The 15,084-nt window shown below is 50.2% G+C and overlaps 1 protein-coding gene across 1 annotated transcript in view; it reads right to left on the bottom strand.

Annotated features, from left to right (window-relative positions):
- LOC103798551 (leucine-rich repeat-containing G-protein coupled receptor 6-like) overlaps nucleotides 1-15,084 on the bottom strand; it is a gene marked incomplete at both ends in the record, with an annotated part of 72,854 nt that overhangs the window by 22,565 nt on the left and 35,205 nt on the right. Inside the window, one exon of the mRNA XM_009070824.1 lies at nucleotides 7,891-7,962. Within this exon, the coding sequence (XP_009069072.1) occupies nucleotides 7,891-7,962 (72 nt within the window). The remainder of the gene's footprint in view (nucleotides 1-7,890; nucleotides 7,963-15,084) is intronic.

Raw genomic sequence — 15,084 nt, forward strand, 5'->3', positions numbered from 1 at the left:
GCATCAGTTCACTCACATGTTTCAGGAGGCAGAGGTGTCCCTCCTTCAGCACAGGCAGCTGCTCTGGGAGAGGCTCTGTGTCTGAAGGAAGGCTTTGGGCAAAATGAAACCCAGGCTAGAGGAATTAGGGACACAGCATGTCTGGAGACCCAAGGCTTCAAGCTTTGGGAGGCTCAGTACCATTGGTCACTGCAAGATCAGTGCTCCAGGGAGGGGAAGTCAGGCTGGAGAGCTGGCAGGGGCACGAGGAGGAGCTGAGGACTTGGTGGAGAACAGGCAGAGTCCCATGAAGGAGGTGAGCCTACAGCAGAGCCACAACCCATGGCAAAGTGCAGTGGCTCCAGAACAACCTTTTGACCTGAACAGCCTTCACTTTCTGTCTTATTTCTTTATAATCTTGCAAAATACCATATCTGCTTGGGGTTGTAATCAGCCACAGCTCAACCTCATTAGAAGGTACCTGACTGGTTCACAGCTGAGCTGCACCAGTGAGGACACATTTCTGGCAGTCCAGGCTTTTGGTCCTGGGGAAGAAGCAAACTGGGAGCACTGGGCCCAGGGGGACCACAGAAGGGTGGTCCCTGTGCTCTCAGTGCACTGTGCATTTGCCAAGTCAGTTTTGTGGCGCTTTCTCTGTTTGGAAACCTTCCATTTATGCAGACATTTATCAGAGCAGACAATGAACTTTATAGCTCTGTTCTTGAACCAGACACAGGAACCCATGCAACCAGGGCCCTGAGCTAAAGTCCCTCTTTCCAAAGAGAAAGTACAAATAAACAGTACAATCCTCCTGCCCGTGCTTTCTCCATCCCTTGAATCTGTGGACCCATCCTCTGGCAGGGCAGGGGGATTGTACAAGCTGCCTCTGATGAGCTGCCTGGGCAGTGACACAGCAGGGCTGGAGCATCAGGATACTGAGGAAGTACCAGAGCAGCTCAGTGCAGCAACCAGGACATCCTTGAGGAGTCAAAACCACCAGCTGCTCTGGGAATTGCACAGACTGGGATTAGCAACAAGAGAGTGCATGAAAGGTTTCAAACTGAACATGCTGATGGAGAGAAATCCAAGTGAGGAGCAAGGAGCATTTATCAGACAGTTTTCCAGCAAAGTCTGCCTGGCTCTAAAAGGGTTAAACACCCCCTGTATGAGCTGTGCTGGATATATTTCCCATTTCCTTCTTCCTGCGTTCATTGCCTGAGGTGCACTTTATATTAATTTTCTTTCTTTTCTTTTTCCCTCTCCTATAGAAAATCCAAGCCTCTGGAGGAGCTGGTAGGCTCCAGCTCTGCTCTGGGTTTGCAGACTTGGCTAATTCCCGGGCTGTGGGGCGGGAGTGCGGTAAGGGCATTTCCTGTCGGGCAAGGTTAGGCAGATACAGTGCCTGGAGCCAGAGGGGTTTGGACTCAGCCCTTCTGGGAGACGTTTGTAATTTATTAGTGCTAGTTTTTAAAAAGAAATTAAAAGGCTTTTAAATGAATGGAGATTTGCTCTTTCCAAGTGATTTATCTCCTTTGTCTGATGGGCGGAGGAGCTGGCAGGGATGTGGATGGGGAGGCAGAAGCCAGGGAGATAGGAAGCAGCAGGGTCATCTCAGGTGGAAGGGATGGGCTAGGGCTCTGGGGCCTCTCTGAACTGCTTCCCCATCACGTCTGTGTAAGAGATGGGCTGGAGATGCCTGAACAATCAGAGGAGCAGCACTTCTGGGGCAGCTCATTGCTGGTTTGGCTGTAGCCTGGAGGCCTTCTGCATTTTGGGCTGCTCCGGGGGAGCAGCTGTTCATTTCCCATCCCTGCCCCCTGTTCATTTCCCCCCTGTGCCCCCGGAGCCACCTCGGCCCTGCTGGGGGCTGGGGGCCAGGACACCCCGGGATGTGTTTTCGCTCTGCCAGTGCCAGAGCTGTGGGTGGCTGGGTGTGCCAGGGCAGGGCCTGGCCCTGCTCCGTTCAGCCCATGCTCCGTGGGACTCAGCCACGACCATGGACAGGACCACTAGCTCTTACTTTGGCATTTCTCATTTTGCCTCAGCAGCTCCAGACTGATCCCTGAGCAGGTGTTGGGGGATACACGGTGGCTGTTGTGATGGGGACCCTGCACATCCCCACACCAGGTGCTGCTCAGCACTGAGCCACTGAGAGCACAGACCTGATGGAGCCACTGCTGTCACCCACCTGCCCTGTGTCAGAGGCCCCAGGAACTTGCCTCGAGGAGCTTCATTGCCCTGTGTGTCAGCCAGCCCTCAGGGCACAGCACCTCTCTCTGCCTGGACAAAACAGTCCTGATGGGATCAAAACCACTCTGTTTTCTTCAAAGCAGAGACCCCATCCCAAGGACATTTTCAGTGGGGCACCACTATTTTGGTGTAAGACATGGGAAGATCCATGTAGGATCCTCTCCCTCACTTCAGCTGCATTCTCTGCTCGCTATCTGGGGCCTGCCCTGCTCTTTCATGGGGACACAAAAGGCTGAGGACACCCTAAGAGCAGGCAATGTGGAAGTGCTGAGTGATGGGTTGTGTGTGCTGGTGTTTGGAGCTAGAATTTCAGGGGGCCAGCTCTGAAATTCAGCTTCCATGATTAGATGCTCTCCCCAGGCTGTGAGGCACTAGACACACAGACACACAGACACAGACACAGACACACACACACACACTCATATACCTATAAATAAATTTGGCTGCATAGTTTCAGGCCATCTACCCCTTCCATTCCTTCACCCTGAAGAGAGCAGTGACTTGGAGCTTGGTCATGTGGAGGGACTTTGTGTATTCTCCTTCCCCTCCAGCTCTGGTCCATGAAACATTCATATTTCATGGGCACAGAGAGATAAATTCATTGTTATCACAATCTACCCAATGAGACCAAAGTTGAGCACTACAAGGCATGAGGTAATTACTCATCAGCCTTTAGATTGTGTTCAGACCAGCTGCAAAGCTCAGGGACCTTAGGATCAGCTTTCCAGGTGAAGGTGGTGAGGAGGAAACCTGAGCACAAGATAAGCCTCCCTGTGGAAATTCATGCCACAGGGATTCTCCCATAAGAAATACTTTCTCATACAGCAGTGGGGAACTTGGCTCCTGTGTTAGCACCATGCAGCCCTTAGGATGGCAATTTTTCCTTGAAGACACATCCACGTCCTCCCTAGCACTGTGTCCCCAGCCCGGAGCACAAGGTCTGAGTGTTTCCAAGAATCATCCTCTGTCACTGCAGTGATGCTCCTGGCTGCAGCTGTCTGCTCTTTACATCAGATTTTCCAGACTTACGGTGTAATTACACAACAAGTGTATTCATAGGATCATGGAATAGTTTGGGCTGGAAGGGACCTTAATGATCAGCTTGTTCCAATCCCCTGCCATGGGGGATTTATGTCTAAAGAAATCAGGAAATGTAGAAGTTAAGATCCTTGCATCCAAATGGCAGAAGCAAGTTACACTGCCTGATGTTTTACAGTGCTTGTTGAACAGCCCAAAGGACAATACACCATAGGGCAGGTTTAAAGTCAAAGCAGGAACAGGGAAGTGATGTGAAGAGCAGTGTGCTGGAGTCTCAGCTTTTGGCATGCCTCGCTCCTGCTTCTTGCAAAAGGTTTCTTCCCGGCAATTCTTCTTCATTTCACCTCCCCACTCCTCACACTCCTGGGGTTCCCCCACCCTGCTGTGCCAGGCTGTGGTCCAAACGCTCGCCCTGGCCACAAGCCTTCCCCTCTGGGCATGCCAATGGGTTATGGTTGTCCTTCCCTTGGTATTTAAAGTCTCCATCCCCAGCTGGCCTTGCCCAGCTCCTTGGGCAACACTGGCTCTTCCCTGCATCTTCTGTGGGCACTCCCTGAGATTACACCTGGCGTAAAGGATCGAGTCCATAACAGGAAGAATGTGCCACATCAGGACATCTGCACTTATTTACTCCATGTGTTTGGGAAAGGGCTGGAAAATGCCAAGCTTCACCCACTTCAACCATCTAATACCTGATTTCATGGCTCAGCCATGCTTGGGGCTCCCTCCCACAACCCTGCAGGGTTGCTCTCTGTCATCTTTCAGGCTGATGGGAACCGCTGAGGGAATCTCACTGTTTCAAAACCCTTTTGGGAATCTGGCCAGGGAGACACTGACTTGCTTCCAGTCTACCTGCCAGCTTTCCTTCCCAGGAAGAGGAGGCTGGGGGGCTGCTGAACAGCAAGATCTTGCCCTGACAGAGATAATTTTCTTGGAGCTGCTTTCTCCAGTTACGTGCTGGTGTTTGACTGGTTGAGACCTGGTGGATGTTGTGTGTCTGCCTGCCCCCTCCGTCAGCATGGAGAACACAGAGCTGCTCTAGCTGGGTGGTTGGCAGAGCTGACTTGTGGGCAGAAGCTGCAGGTCAATGCAGGGGAAATGTGAAGTCATTCATCTGGCTTCACTTCACCCCTTTCTAGATTTGCTGCCCTCCTGAAATACCACGATCAAGACCTCTCCAAGAACAGAGACACTCCATTGGGACCTATTTTTGCAGAAATGCTGGAACCTGGGGTAGATGTGTGGTGTGGCTGTGCATAGGCAGCTCACACACTACTGAGACCTGTGTGGAGCAGTGGCTGCTGCTTCTCTGAAAGTTTGGCTGCATTTGAGAAAATTAGAAGTTTTCCTGTCGAGCTGAATATGAGAAGAAACATTTCCCTTAGGGGAACAGAGGTTTCTGCACCTAAAACTTCACAGGCTCTTCTGAAAAACCTGAAACAATGTTTTTTTCCTCTCAACTCCTGCAGTTCTCCAACTATTGCGCCTGGATTGTAATCAGCATCTGGCCACAAATATTCATTTTAGGAACCCTGGAGAAATTTCTGTCTTCACCAACCCTTACCATCCTGCTGCCTTCCAGGAGGTAACACCCACGGGGTAACTGAGACCATGGTTTGGCCTCCACAAGCCAAGAAAATGTGCTAAGTGCTGTCAACAGAATGTAATCATAATTTGAGTTAAAGGGTATGTGTGGAGACTGTAATCTCCACATGCACAGGGGCTGAGAGGTGCTAGGTAGGTGCAGGTCTGGCAGCTTGGCTGGGATGGTGCAGACAAAATCTTAGCCGTTTTTGCCCCAAAGCTTACCCAGCTGTGGTCAGCAGGCAGGTGAGGGCTAAGGATTAACAGAAGGCAGGAGGCTCCACTGGAGGAACACGCATTTCTCAACCAGCAGTGACTTGGAGTGCTTGCTGGCCTGGAGGTGAGAATTAGATGCTCAGGCCAAGAGGAGAAGGTGGTAGATCACTGTCTCTGGAGGATGCTCCTTCAAAGTGACCAGATATGGAGGAGGGACCAGGGAGTCTGGAGATCTCTGGGCTGCACCCACAGAAGTGTGGCCAGGAGGGTGAAGGAGGTGCTTCTCCCCCTCTGCTCTGGTGAGACCCACCTGGAGTGCTGCACACAGCTCTGCTGTCCGCAACATAAGGACATGGAACTGTTGGAACAAGTCCAGAGGAGGCCACAGAGCTGATTAGAGCACTGGAGCACCTACCCTATGAGGACAGGCTGAGAGAGTTGGGGCTGTTCAGCCTGGAGAAGGTTGTGTGGAGACCTCAGAGCAACCTGCCAGGAGCTGAAGGGGCTCCAGGGAAGCTGCAGAGGACTCTTGGTTAGGAACTGCAGGGACAGGACAAGGCGTAATGGGGAGACATTGAAAGAGGAAAATTTAGGTTAGATAGTAGGCAGAAGTTTTTTCCTGTGAGGGTGGTGAGACACTGGCACAGGTTGCCCAGGGAGGCTGTGGCTGCCCCAACCCTGGCAGTGTTTCATTCCAGGTTGGCTAAAGCCTTGAGCAACCTGCTCTGGTGGGAGGTGTCCCTGCCCAGGGCAGGGATTGGCACTGGCTGATCTCTAAGGTGCATTTCAACCCCTAAAATTCTATGATTCTATGATCTCACCTGCAGCACTGTCCTTGCAGCTGTGCAGGATGGGGCTGTGAGATACCAACACAATCAAGTGTGTCCATCAGCCCCTGATACAGGCAGAGCCCTGCTTCAAGGGGACAACCCTGGGAGGTCAGATACTCCCAGGGCTGCCCGTCAGCATCAGCAGGGAAAGGATTTGCACTGCTGCAGCCCTGCAGAGAGCCACATTCCCCACAGTGCTGTGCAGTCCTGTCCCTGTGGGGACTGGGAGCAAGAGCAGGAGATGCTGAGCTCCCTGAGTGTGGGGCAGCATCTTGGGTGGGCAGAAAAAGGCAAAGAAAGTGCTAGAGCAGGACCTGAGAGGAAGAGTGAGGAAAATGAGCTTTCAGCACAAATGTCTATGGAAATGGAATTCTCTTCCAGGGCAATTGAACCCTTCAGTCTTTCCCATGGCACGTAAGGTGCCAACGTCTCCTCTGCAGCTCCACCTTGCTTGGCATGGGCAGCAGGATTGCTTTAACCACCTTTGCTGCAGAGTAAGGTTGCCCTGATGTAGGCTGTGGTGTTGCTGCATGGTCTGCTAGGGTTGTAGCTCAAACAGGGCTTTCTTCCATCTGTGGATCCTCTGCTCCCTCCTGCAGCTCTCCTGCCCTTGTGCTGCCTGACTGCCACAGCTCTGCCCACCAGAAATGACTGGGAAGAAAGCCAAGCTGGCATGGTGACATGGGACCCATGGGTCACTGGAGGAGACCATCCATCAGCCTCCCACCCCTGGCATGGTTCAGCCTCTCCCCAGCTGAGCCCTTCTGGGTGGCCCCAGGATTTGCTAGTCTGAAAGGAGGACACAATATGTGGCATGGTCCTGCCCCAAGGAGCGTGTCTGGGGACCAAGAGCTTGCCACTCTCTCCTGATGGCTGCTGCTGGCCCCGTGCCGGGCACAGAGGGGCTCCGTCTCCTTGAGTGGCACTTGAATGCTGGGAAGCAGCACCTCCTTTTGCCGTGACCCAGACCCCCTAGTTCTCCCTGGCAAGGAGTGAGGGCCTGACTCTGACCCCAAGCTTGCATGAAGGGACATGTTCTGCACAATTGATGGCATCAGGCATCTCTTCTAGTCTTTCAGAGCCTCGATTTATTTGCTTGCTTGTTTGTGTTTCCTCCTGGGCCAACGCATGGCACACGAGGCCCAGGCCACTGACACAGCTGTCACAGGCCAGGCTGCCAGATTTAATCCTCTAGCTCAGGGTGAGCTGCCTGCTGCTAATCACAGGCTCGTGGAACATTTGAGGTTAGAAGGAACCTTAAAGCTCATCCCATCCCAGACTCTGCTATGGGCAGGGACACATTCCACTAGCCTAGGTTGCTCCAAGCCACCTCTGACCTGGCCTGGAACACTTCCAGGGATTGGGCAGCCACAGCTTCTCTGGGCAACCTGTGCCAGTGCCTCACCACCCTCACATGGAGGAATTTCTTTCTAATAGACAATCTCAATCTAACTTCCTGAAGATATGTCCTGGAGGAGCATTCCCTTCTTCCCTGCAGTCTCCTGATGGATTGTTACCCAGACATGCCAAGCACATGGTGCAAGACAAAGTCAACTGGCTATGCCTCAGACTCAAGACAGCCCATTGTTTTGGTGGTCAGGTGTTGAGAAGGCTTTGAGGCCATGTATCTGTGGCAAGAAGGGACACACACTCCCTGAGCAGGGAACACATGCAAGCTCTCAGGATTGTTCCAGGACTGGACTGGTACCCAGGGCCTCAGAGGCCCCTCCCAGCCACTCTGCCCACATGCACAGATCCCTCTGCAGCAGCAGCACAGCCAAACCAGGGGGAAAGCTCAGTTTCCTACTCCCCGGAGAGCATCATGCCCTGGGCATCTGCTGGTTGTGCTGGTGCCTGGAGCCAGCCCTGCTGCTTCCCCCAGTGTGTGGTGACAGTGATATGCAGTGGGGCTGACCCCCTTTCCTGCAGGCTGTGCTGGGGGGGATGAACACACAGCAGCTCTATAGGACAGAGAATTAACCAGGTGACTCACAGAGTTTCCAAGCTGTGCAGCCCATCAAAGCCATTGGCTCCTAGGCTCTGGATACGGTTGTTGTGCAGGTGCCTGTGGACAAAATGGAGATCGTCAGTGGAGATGCAAGTTGGCCTTTACCTATGGTCTGAGCTGTGTCCCAGGACATTCTGCAAGCTGAGCACAGCCTGGGCTGGGAGTCGAGGAGGGTTATAGGGTTCTCCCTCTTGCCCCATGAGACACAGGATGCAGTAGTGCTTGCAGAGCAGCCACAGAGCTCCCATTTCCCTCAGGTGTTACAGGCTGAGGTAGGAGTTTCCCTGAGACCTCCACTTTTACAGCTGCCAGGTGACTGTGGAGGAGCATGCTTAAGCAAAAAGCTTCAAGAAACACCCTAGAGCTCACCTTACCCTGAGCCCAGCCCACCATGTGGCTTCAGCAGCTGTTCATGGGCACTGAGTGCTATCTAAGGACACAGTCATATTTGGTCTCCTTGGAGCCTTAGTAGCAGCAAGAAGGCTTTGAGCTCAAAATCATCCTGTTAGTCACAGTTTATTATCTTTACTTGCAAAATAGACGAAAATGCTGCCAGTTCCTGGACTGGCTCCAGTTTGATTGCAATGAGGGTTGTCTTCAGTTTAATGCTTCAGAGTGCCTGGCTGAAGTGCAGGGCTGTGCCACAGGCTGATGCACATTCTCTGCACTACAGGAACATTTTTTTCCCTGTTCCCCTTTACTCTGGTGCTACATGCTATGAAGATCTGGTGCTTAAAGGCTGGAGCCACCAGCCTTAATGTTGGCATTCGAGAGCCATGTGCTGGAGACCCTGCAGAGCCACCTGGGGTATTTTTGCCTTGGAAGCTTTGTAGGTGATGAGTTCCTGGAGTCCTGGGTTCTCTGTTTCCATGGGTCCCTCACTATCATGTCTCAGTCTTTTGGCAAACCCAAGGCCTTAATCCCTGGATTCTCCCTCTCTGATTGTCAGAGACTCTGTGTGTGTGCACATCTGAGTGCTTTTGCCATCTGATTTCCTTTACAGCTGGCGGGAGCTGAGTGACTAATTGTGCATCTCCCTCTGAAATCCCACTCAAGGGCACCTCCAAGTCCATGGAGAGAGTTCTTGTGAACAGTCCAAGAAAAGTCTGCTGAAAACCAGGAGAAGACAACCCACTGCTGCCCAGCCTGCATTTAACTCCCTCAGTGATGTCCACTGGGATTGTCTGTGTGGAGGAGGTCAGGTCCTCTGCACATGACACCCCCTTGCTCTCTCTCAGGGCAGGTTTCCCTATCAGTTCAGGTTCTCTTTGGACCCTAAATCTGTGTAGTGAATCTGCTGCCACAGCACTCACCTTTGGGGTCCATTTTTCCCTTGCCCACACTAGCTAGGGGTTCACTAGCCCTTGTCAAACACTGCTGCCTCCTCCCAAGAGCCTGGGGGAGGCTCCATGCTGGCAGGTGGATCAATTACTTTTTCATTATTTGCTGCTTGATCTAAATCTGTCTCAGCTTGAAAAATCTCTCATTCCACCTGGATTCAAGTGCGAGCTGTTTGGCTGAGCACAGGCAGGTCCCACTGCCAAATATTCTAGGGTAAAACAGGAGGGAGCTGGGAGTGGAGGAACAGCCAGGCTCTAGGGCAGTTTGGTAGGGGCTTGCAAAACAGAAACCAGCACCAGATGGATGTTTGTCGTTGGGATGAAAACACACAAACCTTTCAGAGGAAGGGGAAGGGAGGGGAGAGTTATGTGATAAAATATGTTTGCTCCTTTCAGCAAACGGGAAAAGAGGAAAGGATGTTGCCTGCAAGAAAACTTGGATTGTGTCTTCTAGAGGAGAAAAAAAGCTTGAGGTCTAAGTGAGAATCTTACAGGAGAAATGCCCCTTTGTCGCAAGAAGAGAAGTTTGAGTCCTGATGGTTTCCTCTATCAAACATTACAGCTTCACATAATGCTGCTCTTTCTTTACTTGGTGCTGTCAATCGCTCTGAGTCCCTTGGAGCAGTGGATACTGCATTTGCCAAAGAGAGAGTTTGGGCCTGGAGATGTCTGGCATCACATCGAGAGGTACCACAAGAAGCCTGTGCTCCATACCCTGTCTGCTGCAAGGGGACAGTGTGGGGAGAAGGGAGTCCTGAGTGTCTGGGGAGGTGTGAGCTCTCTGGAGCTTTTTTGGGATGGTGGGACAGGAGACCTTGTCTGAGCTCGGCTGTGCTGAGCTCAGACTGCTATCATTGCAGTCAGGGAGGGGGACAGAGACAGCACAGAAATGCAATCACCTGCTGTGTTTATATTTGGCTCTGAAGTGCTTTGTTTGGAGGCAGAGTAATGAAAATCATCCGAAGGAAGTTCTTTGTTGGTGAGAAAATTATGAGCAACCAAAAAAGGGAGTTATAAAAAATTTGCTGTCCAAGCTGAACTCTAGAGTTACCCAACCACATGGCAATAATAGAAACAAGAGAGCTGGAAAGGTAAACACTTGAAAAGACATTCCTGTCTTCCATCCTGCCTGTTTTTTTCTCCCTTGGTAAACAAATTTTCACAAGTGGAATTGCAACATCTCCAGTGCTTGTCAATTTGAGCTCAACCCACACGACATTATATTCTGCCCTGTAAATTACAGCTGGTTTGAGAGCAGCTCAAGGTGCTTCATTCTGGGCTATAAACAACCCCCAGGATGCAAAAACATGGGAAGTCTTCAAGGCCTTGCTATTGGAGCTGGAATCCACCACTCTCCTTGGTAATGGCAATGAGCTTTAACATCTATATCTCTTCTTTTGCAGGTCAGTACTGTGGAGTGGGGATGGGTTTGGACAATCATCCATGGAAGAGGCTTAGCCCAGGGAGGAAGATAGTCGTTCTGTTTTCTGGGCTGGTCTGCATCCTGTTCTTCAGCTCTAGAGATGCACCTCTGTTAGGAAGCAGGAGGCTCTGTTGGGTCTCTGCCATAGCAATTATCACATTGGACCTCTGGCAGGATGGGACAGTGCCCTGTGTGCTCCTGCAGCAGCACAAGTGCTCCTACATGGCACGGGACAGGTGAGCTCCTCTGCCATGTCAGGTGAACCTGTGCTGAAAGCTGCTGAAACCAACATAAATGGCAGTGGCTGCGGAACGCCAAATGGTCACAATCCCCAGACAGGAGAAATACTTCAGCTTGGTTGGTGTCTCAGGTAATGAGAATTTAGAAGCACCAGAAAAAACCCAACCCAGCAAAATTCATTTCTGACCCATAAGAAAAGGTTCAAAACAGGTTCTAGAAGGAAGATGTTCTGTCCTTGCCAACAATTTGTTATCACAAATTGGGATAAACATGATTTTTCCCAATCACTCTTGCAGCACTCCCAGTAGTATCTGTTTAATTTTCATTTTGCTTCCATTTCCATGTATTTTTCCAGTGGATTAAAAGATCCTGGAGAATAGCCTTGTACTGAACTGAGAGACCGTTCCAACACAGTCCAACACAGGCATCAGCTCCAACTCTGGCAATGCCATCTCCAGGGGGACTGGGCATTTGTCTTACACACAGGGGAAGCAGGTTGAGCTAATGCCTAAATATTGCTTTCATGAAGTTGCTTGTTTGCATGAACAAGGAGAGGGAAATTGTACCAACATCTGCATCATGCCCTGGTGAAAGCAGCTCTGGCAGGCCAAGTGTATTGCTGGTACCCACAGTGTCCACTGGATGCTAACTGGTACCCACACTGTTCACTGGATGGTGATGATTTGAAATGGGTACAGAGAAGAGCAATAAAAGTGATCCAAGGGCTGGGAAAAAATTGAGGACGGAGACTTAGAGAATTCAATCTGCTTGGCTTATTAAAAACAAGATGAAGGGGATGAGTGCAGGGTAATGTATAGGATTCTTCCTGCTTAGGCACTGGGTACAAAAATGGCTCTGGGATTTAGTGGAGAAAAGAATAATAAGAACAAATGTCTGAAGTTAAAGCCAAAGAAAATTCAAATGGGTAATATGAGCCTTTTCTTTTTAACACACAGGATGATTAAGCACTGGAACAGACTACAAAGAGCAGTGGTGGATTCACCATCACTTTCATTCCTAATGACTTCAGTTTTTCTTCTCAAAAAGGACAAAAGCAAACATTTTCCATCAGTTATTTGCATTAGATGGTTTGAACCAAGCTCAAATCTGACATGATATGAATCATCCCACTGGACCTGCCATTGCCATGATGAACCTCCAGCTCTGTTGTGGCAAAATTGTCGTTTTCCTCAGCTTGGCCATGGATATGCAGAGAAACCTAAATCATAAATGGTGCAAATTCCACGGCTTGTTTCCGGCAGAGAAGGACCAGCATGAGACTTGTCTGGGGAAGAATAAAGCTCCATCAGAAGTGACATTCTCAGGGTGCATTGCACTGTGATTTGCTTCTTCCTCAAGTGCTAGAGAGGGAAATCACTTGTGCCAAGGCAGCGAGCTTGGTCCTCTGAGAGGAGGCACTTCTGTGAATTGAAAGGCTCATGAATGGTCCCTAGATGTTCCAAACAATATTATTCCTAGTGATAATGAATTACACATGCCTGGCACTCCTCACCCACACTGAGCTTCCCAGAGCTTCTCAGAGAGGGACTGGTCACCCCCTCGCATAGGTGAGGGCAGTGATTAGTGATTCACAGGCTCACCCTGACACTCTGATCCCTGTACTGGAGTTTGTGGTTCTGGAGCTCTCCAAGTCCCACAGATGGCAGCTGAAGTGGCTGGAGCTCAGCTCTCCTGGTAAGCAGGATGAAATGTTTGACATGTGCTCCCAGGCAAGGAGAACACTTAAATCAGTGGTCCCTTTTGAAAGTTTCAGCCAGAGTAACATCAGAACAATGACCAGAATGGACATGGGAACCCAGGAGTACTGGAAACTAGTTTTGTCTTCTAGTCACTAACCCGTGCTGTTATAGAGAGCTGCATCGTGTCCTTGCATGAGAGAAATTGTAAGGAAGAGGAATTCTACCAAATACCCTTCATTTCCTGTCTTCACACACTCAGCTGGAAGGTGCAGCTGGGTGACCTAGGAAGGAAACACTTGCAGGTGAGTGGTTTGTCCTCAACAATAAAACACCAGCTGGAATTCAGGTTGTGTGAATGTCAACTGCTGTAGTGGAGGGAACAAGTCTTATGAGAGCATATACACAACAGGCTTTTAAATATCTCCAGGAAGGAAGTCTTGGTGTTTAGTAGCTGCCAAAAAAAAGCAAATCAAATAACAGAAAAGGAAAAATGGGCACAGAACCTCATTTGTGCCATTGCATACACCAGCTTCCGTTTTTGTCTTTGATACAGTGTGCAGATCTGGTCTCTCCATCTCAAGATGTGGAGTGAACTAACATCTGATTTTTCAAGGACAGACAGTGACAAAGACAAGAAGGAAATGTTTTAAACTGTAAAAGGGTAGATTTAGACTAGATGTTGGGAAGAAATTGTTCCCTGTGAGGATGTTGAGGCACTGTCACGGGTTGCCCAGAGAAGCTGTGGCTGCTCCATCCCTGGGAGTGTTCCAGGCCAGGTTGGACAGGGCTTGGAGCAACCTGGGCTGGTGGGAGGTGTCCCTGCCCATGGCAGGGGTGGAACAAGATAAGCCTTAAGGCACTTCCAACCCAAACCAGTCTGAGATTCCATGTTGCCCACCAGTAAGTGAATGGGGACTGGAAGAGCTGAGATGATTGAAGGGTACAACAGACAGTAATGAATACAGTGATGGCACAGAGGAGGTGGACAGAGAACACAAGAACAAGAGGGTGTTAAGCAAAACTACTTGGTAGTGGAATAAAAACAACTTTTCCAGAGTCCTTGTTTTCAAAAGACTAGTATGCAGGTAGACAAGGGTCAGGGCCAGGTAAGAGCAGTGGAGGATCCCTTTTGCATTCTGGGGCCAAGTTGACTATGAGGGTAATTTCGACAGTGGATGTTCAGCATTGCAGGAATGTTTGAGTCAGGGTAGTTTCCAGGAGCTCAAGCTCCCTGTGGACCCAAACAGACAAGTGTTTGGGTTTTAACCTCATTTGCGCTAACAGGGATTCCCTGTTATGTGACGAAAGTAAAACTACCCAAAAACTCTCTATCTAGGTCCCTCATTACAGAGCAAACCTCTCTACTGCTTGGCCTGTTTTGGAGAGGTCACTCTGACTCTGTGTCCCATTCACATCCCAGCATGTCTGCTGAGAGTGCTCACAGATCCCTTGATGACATCAGGAAAGAAGGGAACTGCAGCCCACTGCAGGGATGTGGCAGCAAGGACATATCTGCAGCTCTGGGGGAATTCTTGGCAACACATCCCAAATTCAACCATGTAAGATTTGACTTGCAGACCCTCCTGGGGTCTGGGGTTGGAAGAGGTGCTGTTGATTCCTGGCTTGAGACTTGACTTTCTGCTGAATTCAGCTGACAGAGGAGATGAAGTACACTAATGAGAACTGCTGTCATGCACTTTATCTGCCTGTCAGCACAGCAGCATGGGGTGCCAGATGCTCACTGCTAAGTGAAACATCTTTTATGCCCATGAAAAAAGGATGCCTTTTGTAATACAACCTTTGCTTCATACTATCCATTAGCTGAAAAATATTCAGGACTATTTCTGCTTGAAGATGCTAAGATACATTTGGTCCTGAATAGATCAGACTAGGAGGTAATATCTTCAGTACCCTACTCCCATGAGCCACCCTGAGCAAACATCGACCTTCCTTCTCCCATCCCAGAACATCCCAGCCTTGTTATTAAAGCTGGGAAAGGATGGTGCCAGTCACTGAGACTCATGGATCTCATGATGAATGATTTACATGAGGCTCTGCTCACTGAACACTCTGCAGCCCCTGTTTGAAACCTGCAGCCGCAACAGATGGGAATAAGACCAGGGAATTCCTCAGCAGAGACTGAACCCTTAAAGTATTGCAGACTGAGGCTGGTGCTTTTTGGCAGTGCAGGATGGTCACCCACATCTCTCCCAAAGGCCCAAGGTGTATGGAGGAGGAACAGCACATCTCTGCAGCTGGGAGGGTCCTGCCCTCAGCCATGCTCAGCTATGTCTGTGAGTATCAATCAGGCTGTATAGGAGACATTCTCCTGTGTTCCTCCACATCTGCCCTTGTCTCTCCTCCCCCAGGGGCTCATTTTAATACCTCCATGGCTGGAAGTTTCCCAATGTTTATGGCCCAGGCAGCTCTTCTCCATCTACCTGCAAAGCCACACACATGCAGATGAATGCACCTA

The sequence above is a fragment of the Acanthisitta chloris genome, unplaced genomic scaffold (genome assembly GCF_000695815.1).
Source record: "Acanthisitta chloris isolate BGI_N310 unplaced genomic scaffold, ASM69581v1 scaffold553, whole genome shotgun sequence".
Lineage (NCBI taxonomy): Eukaryota > Metazoa > Chordata > Aves > Passeriformes > Acanthisittidae > Acanthisitta > Acanthisitta chloris.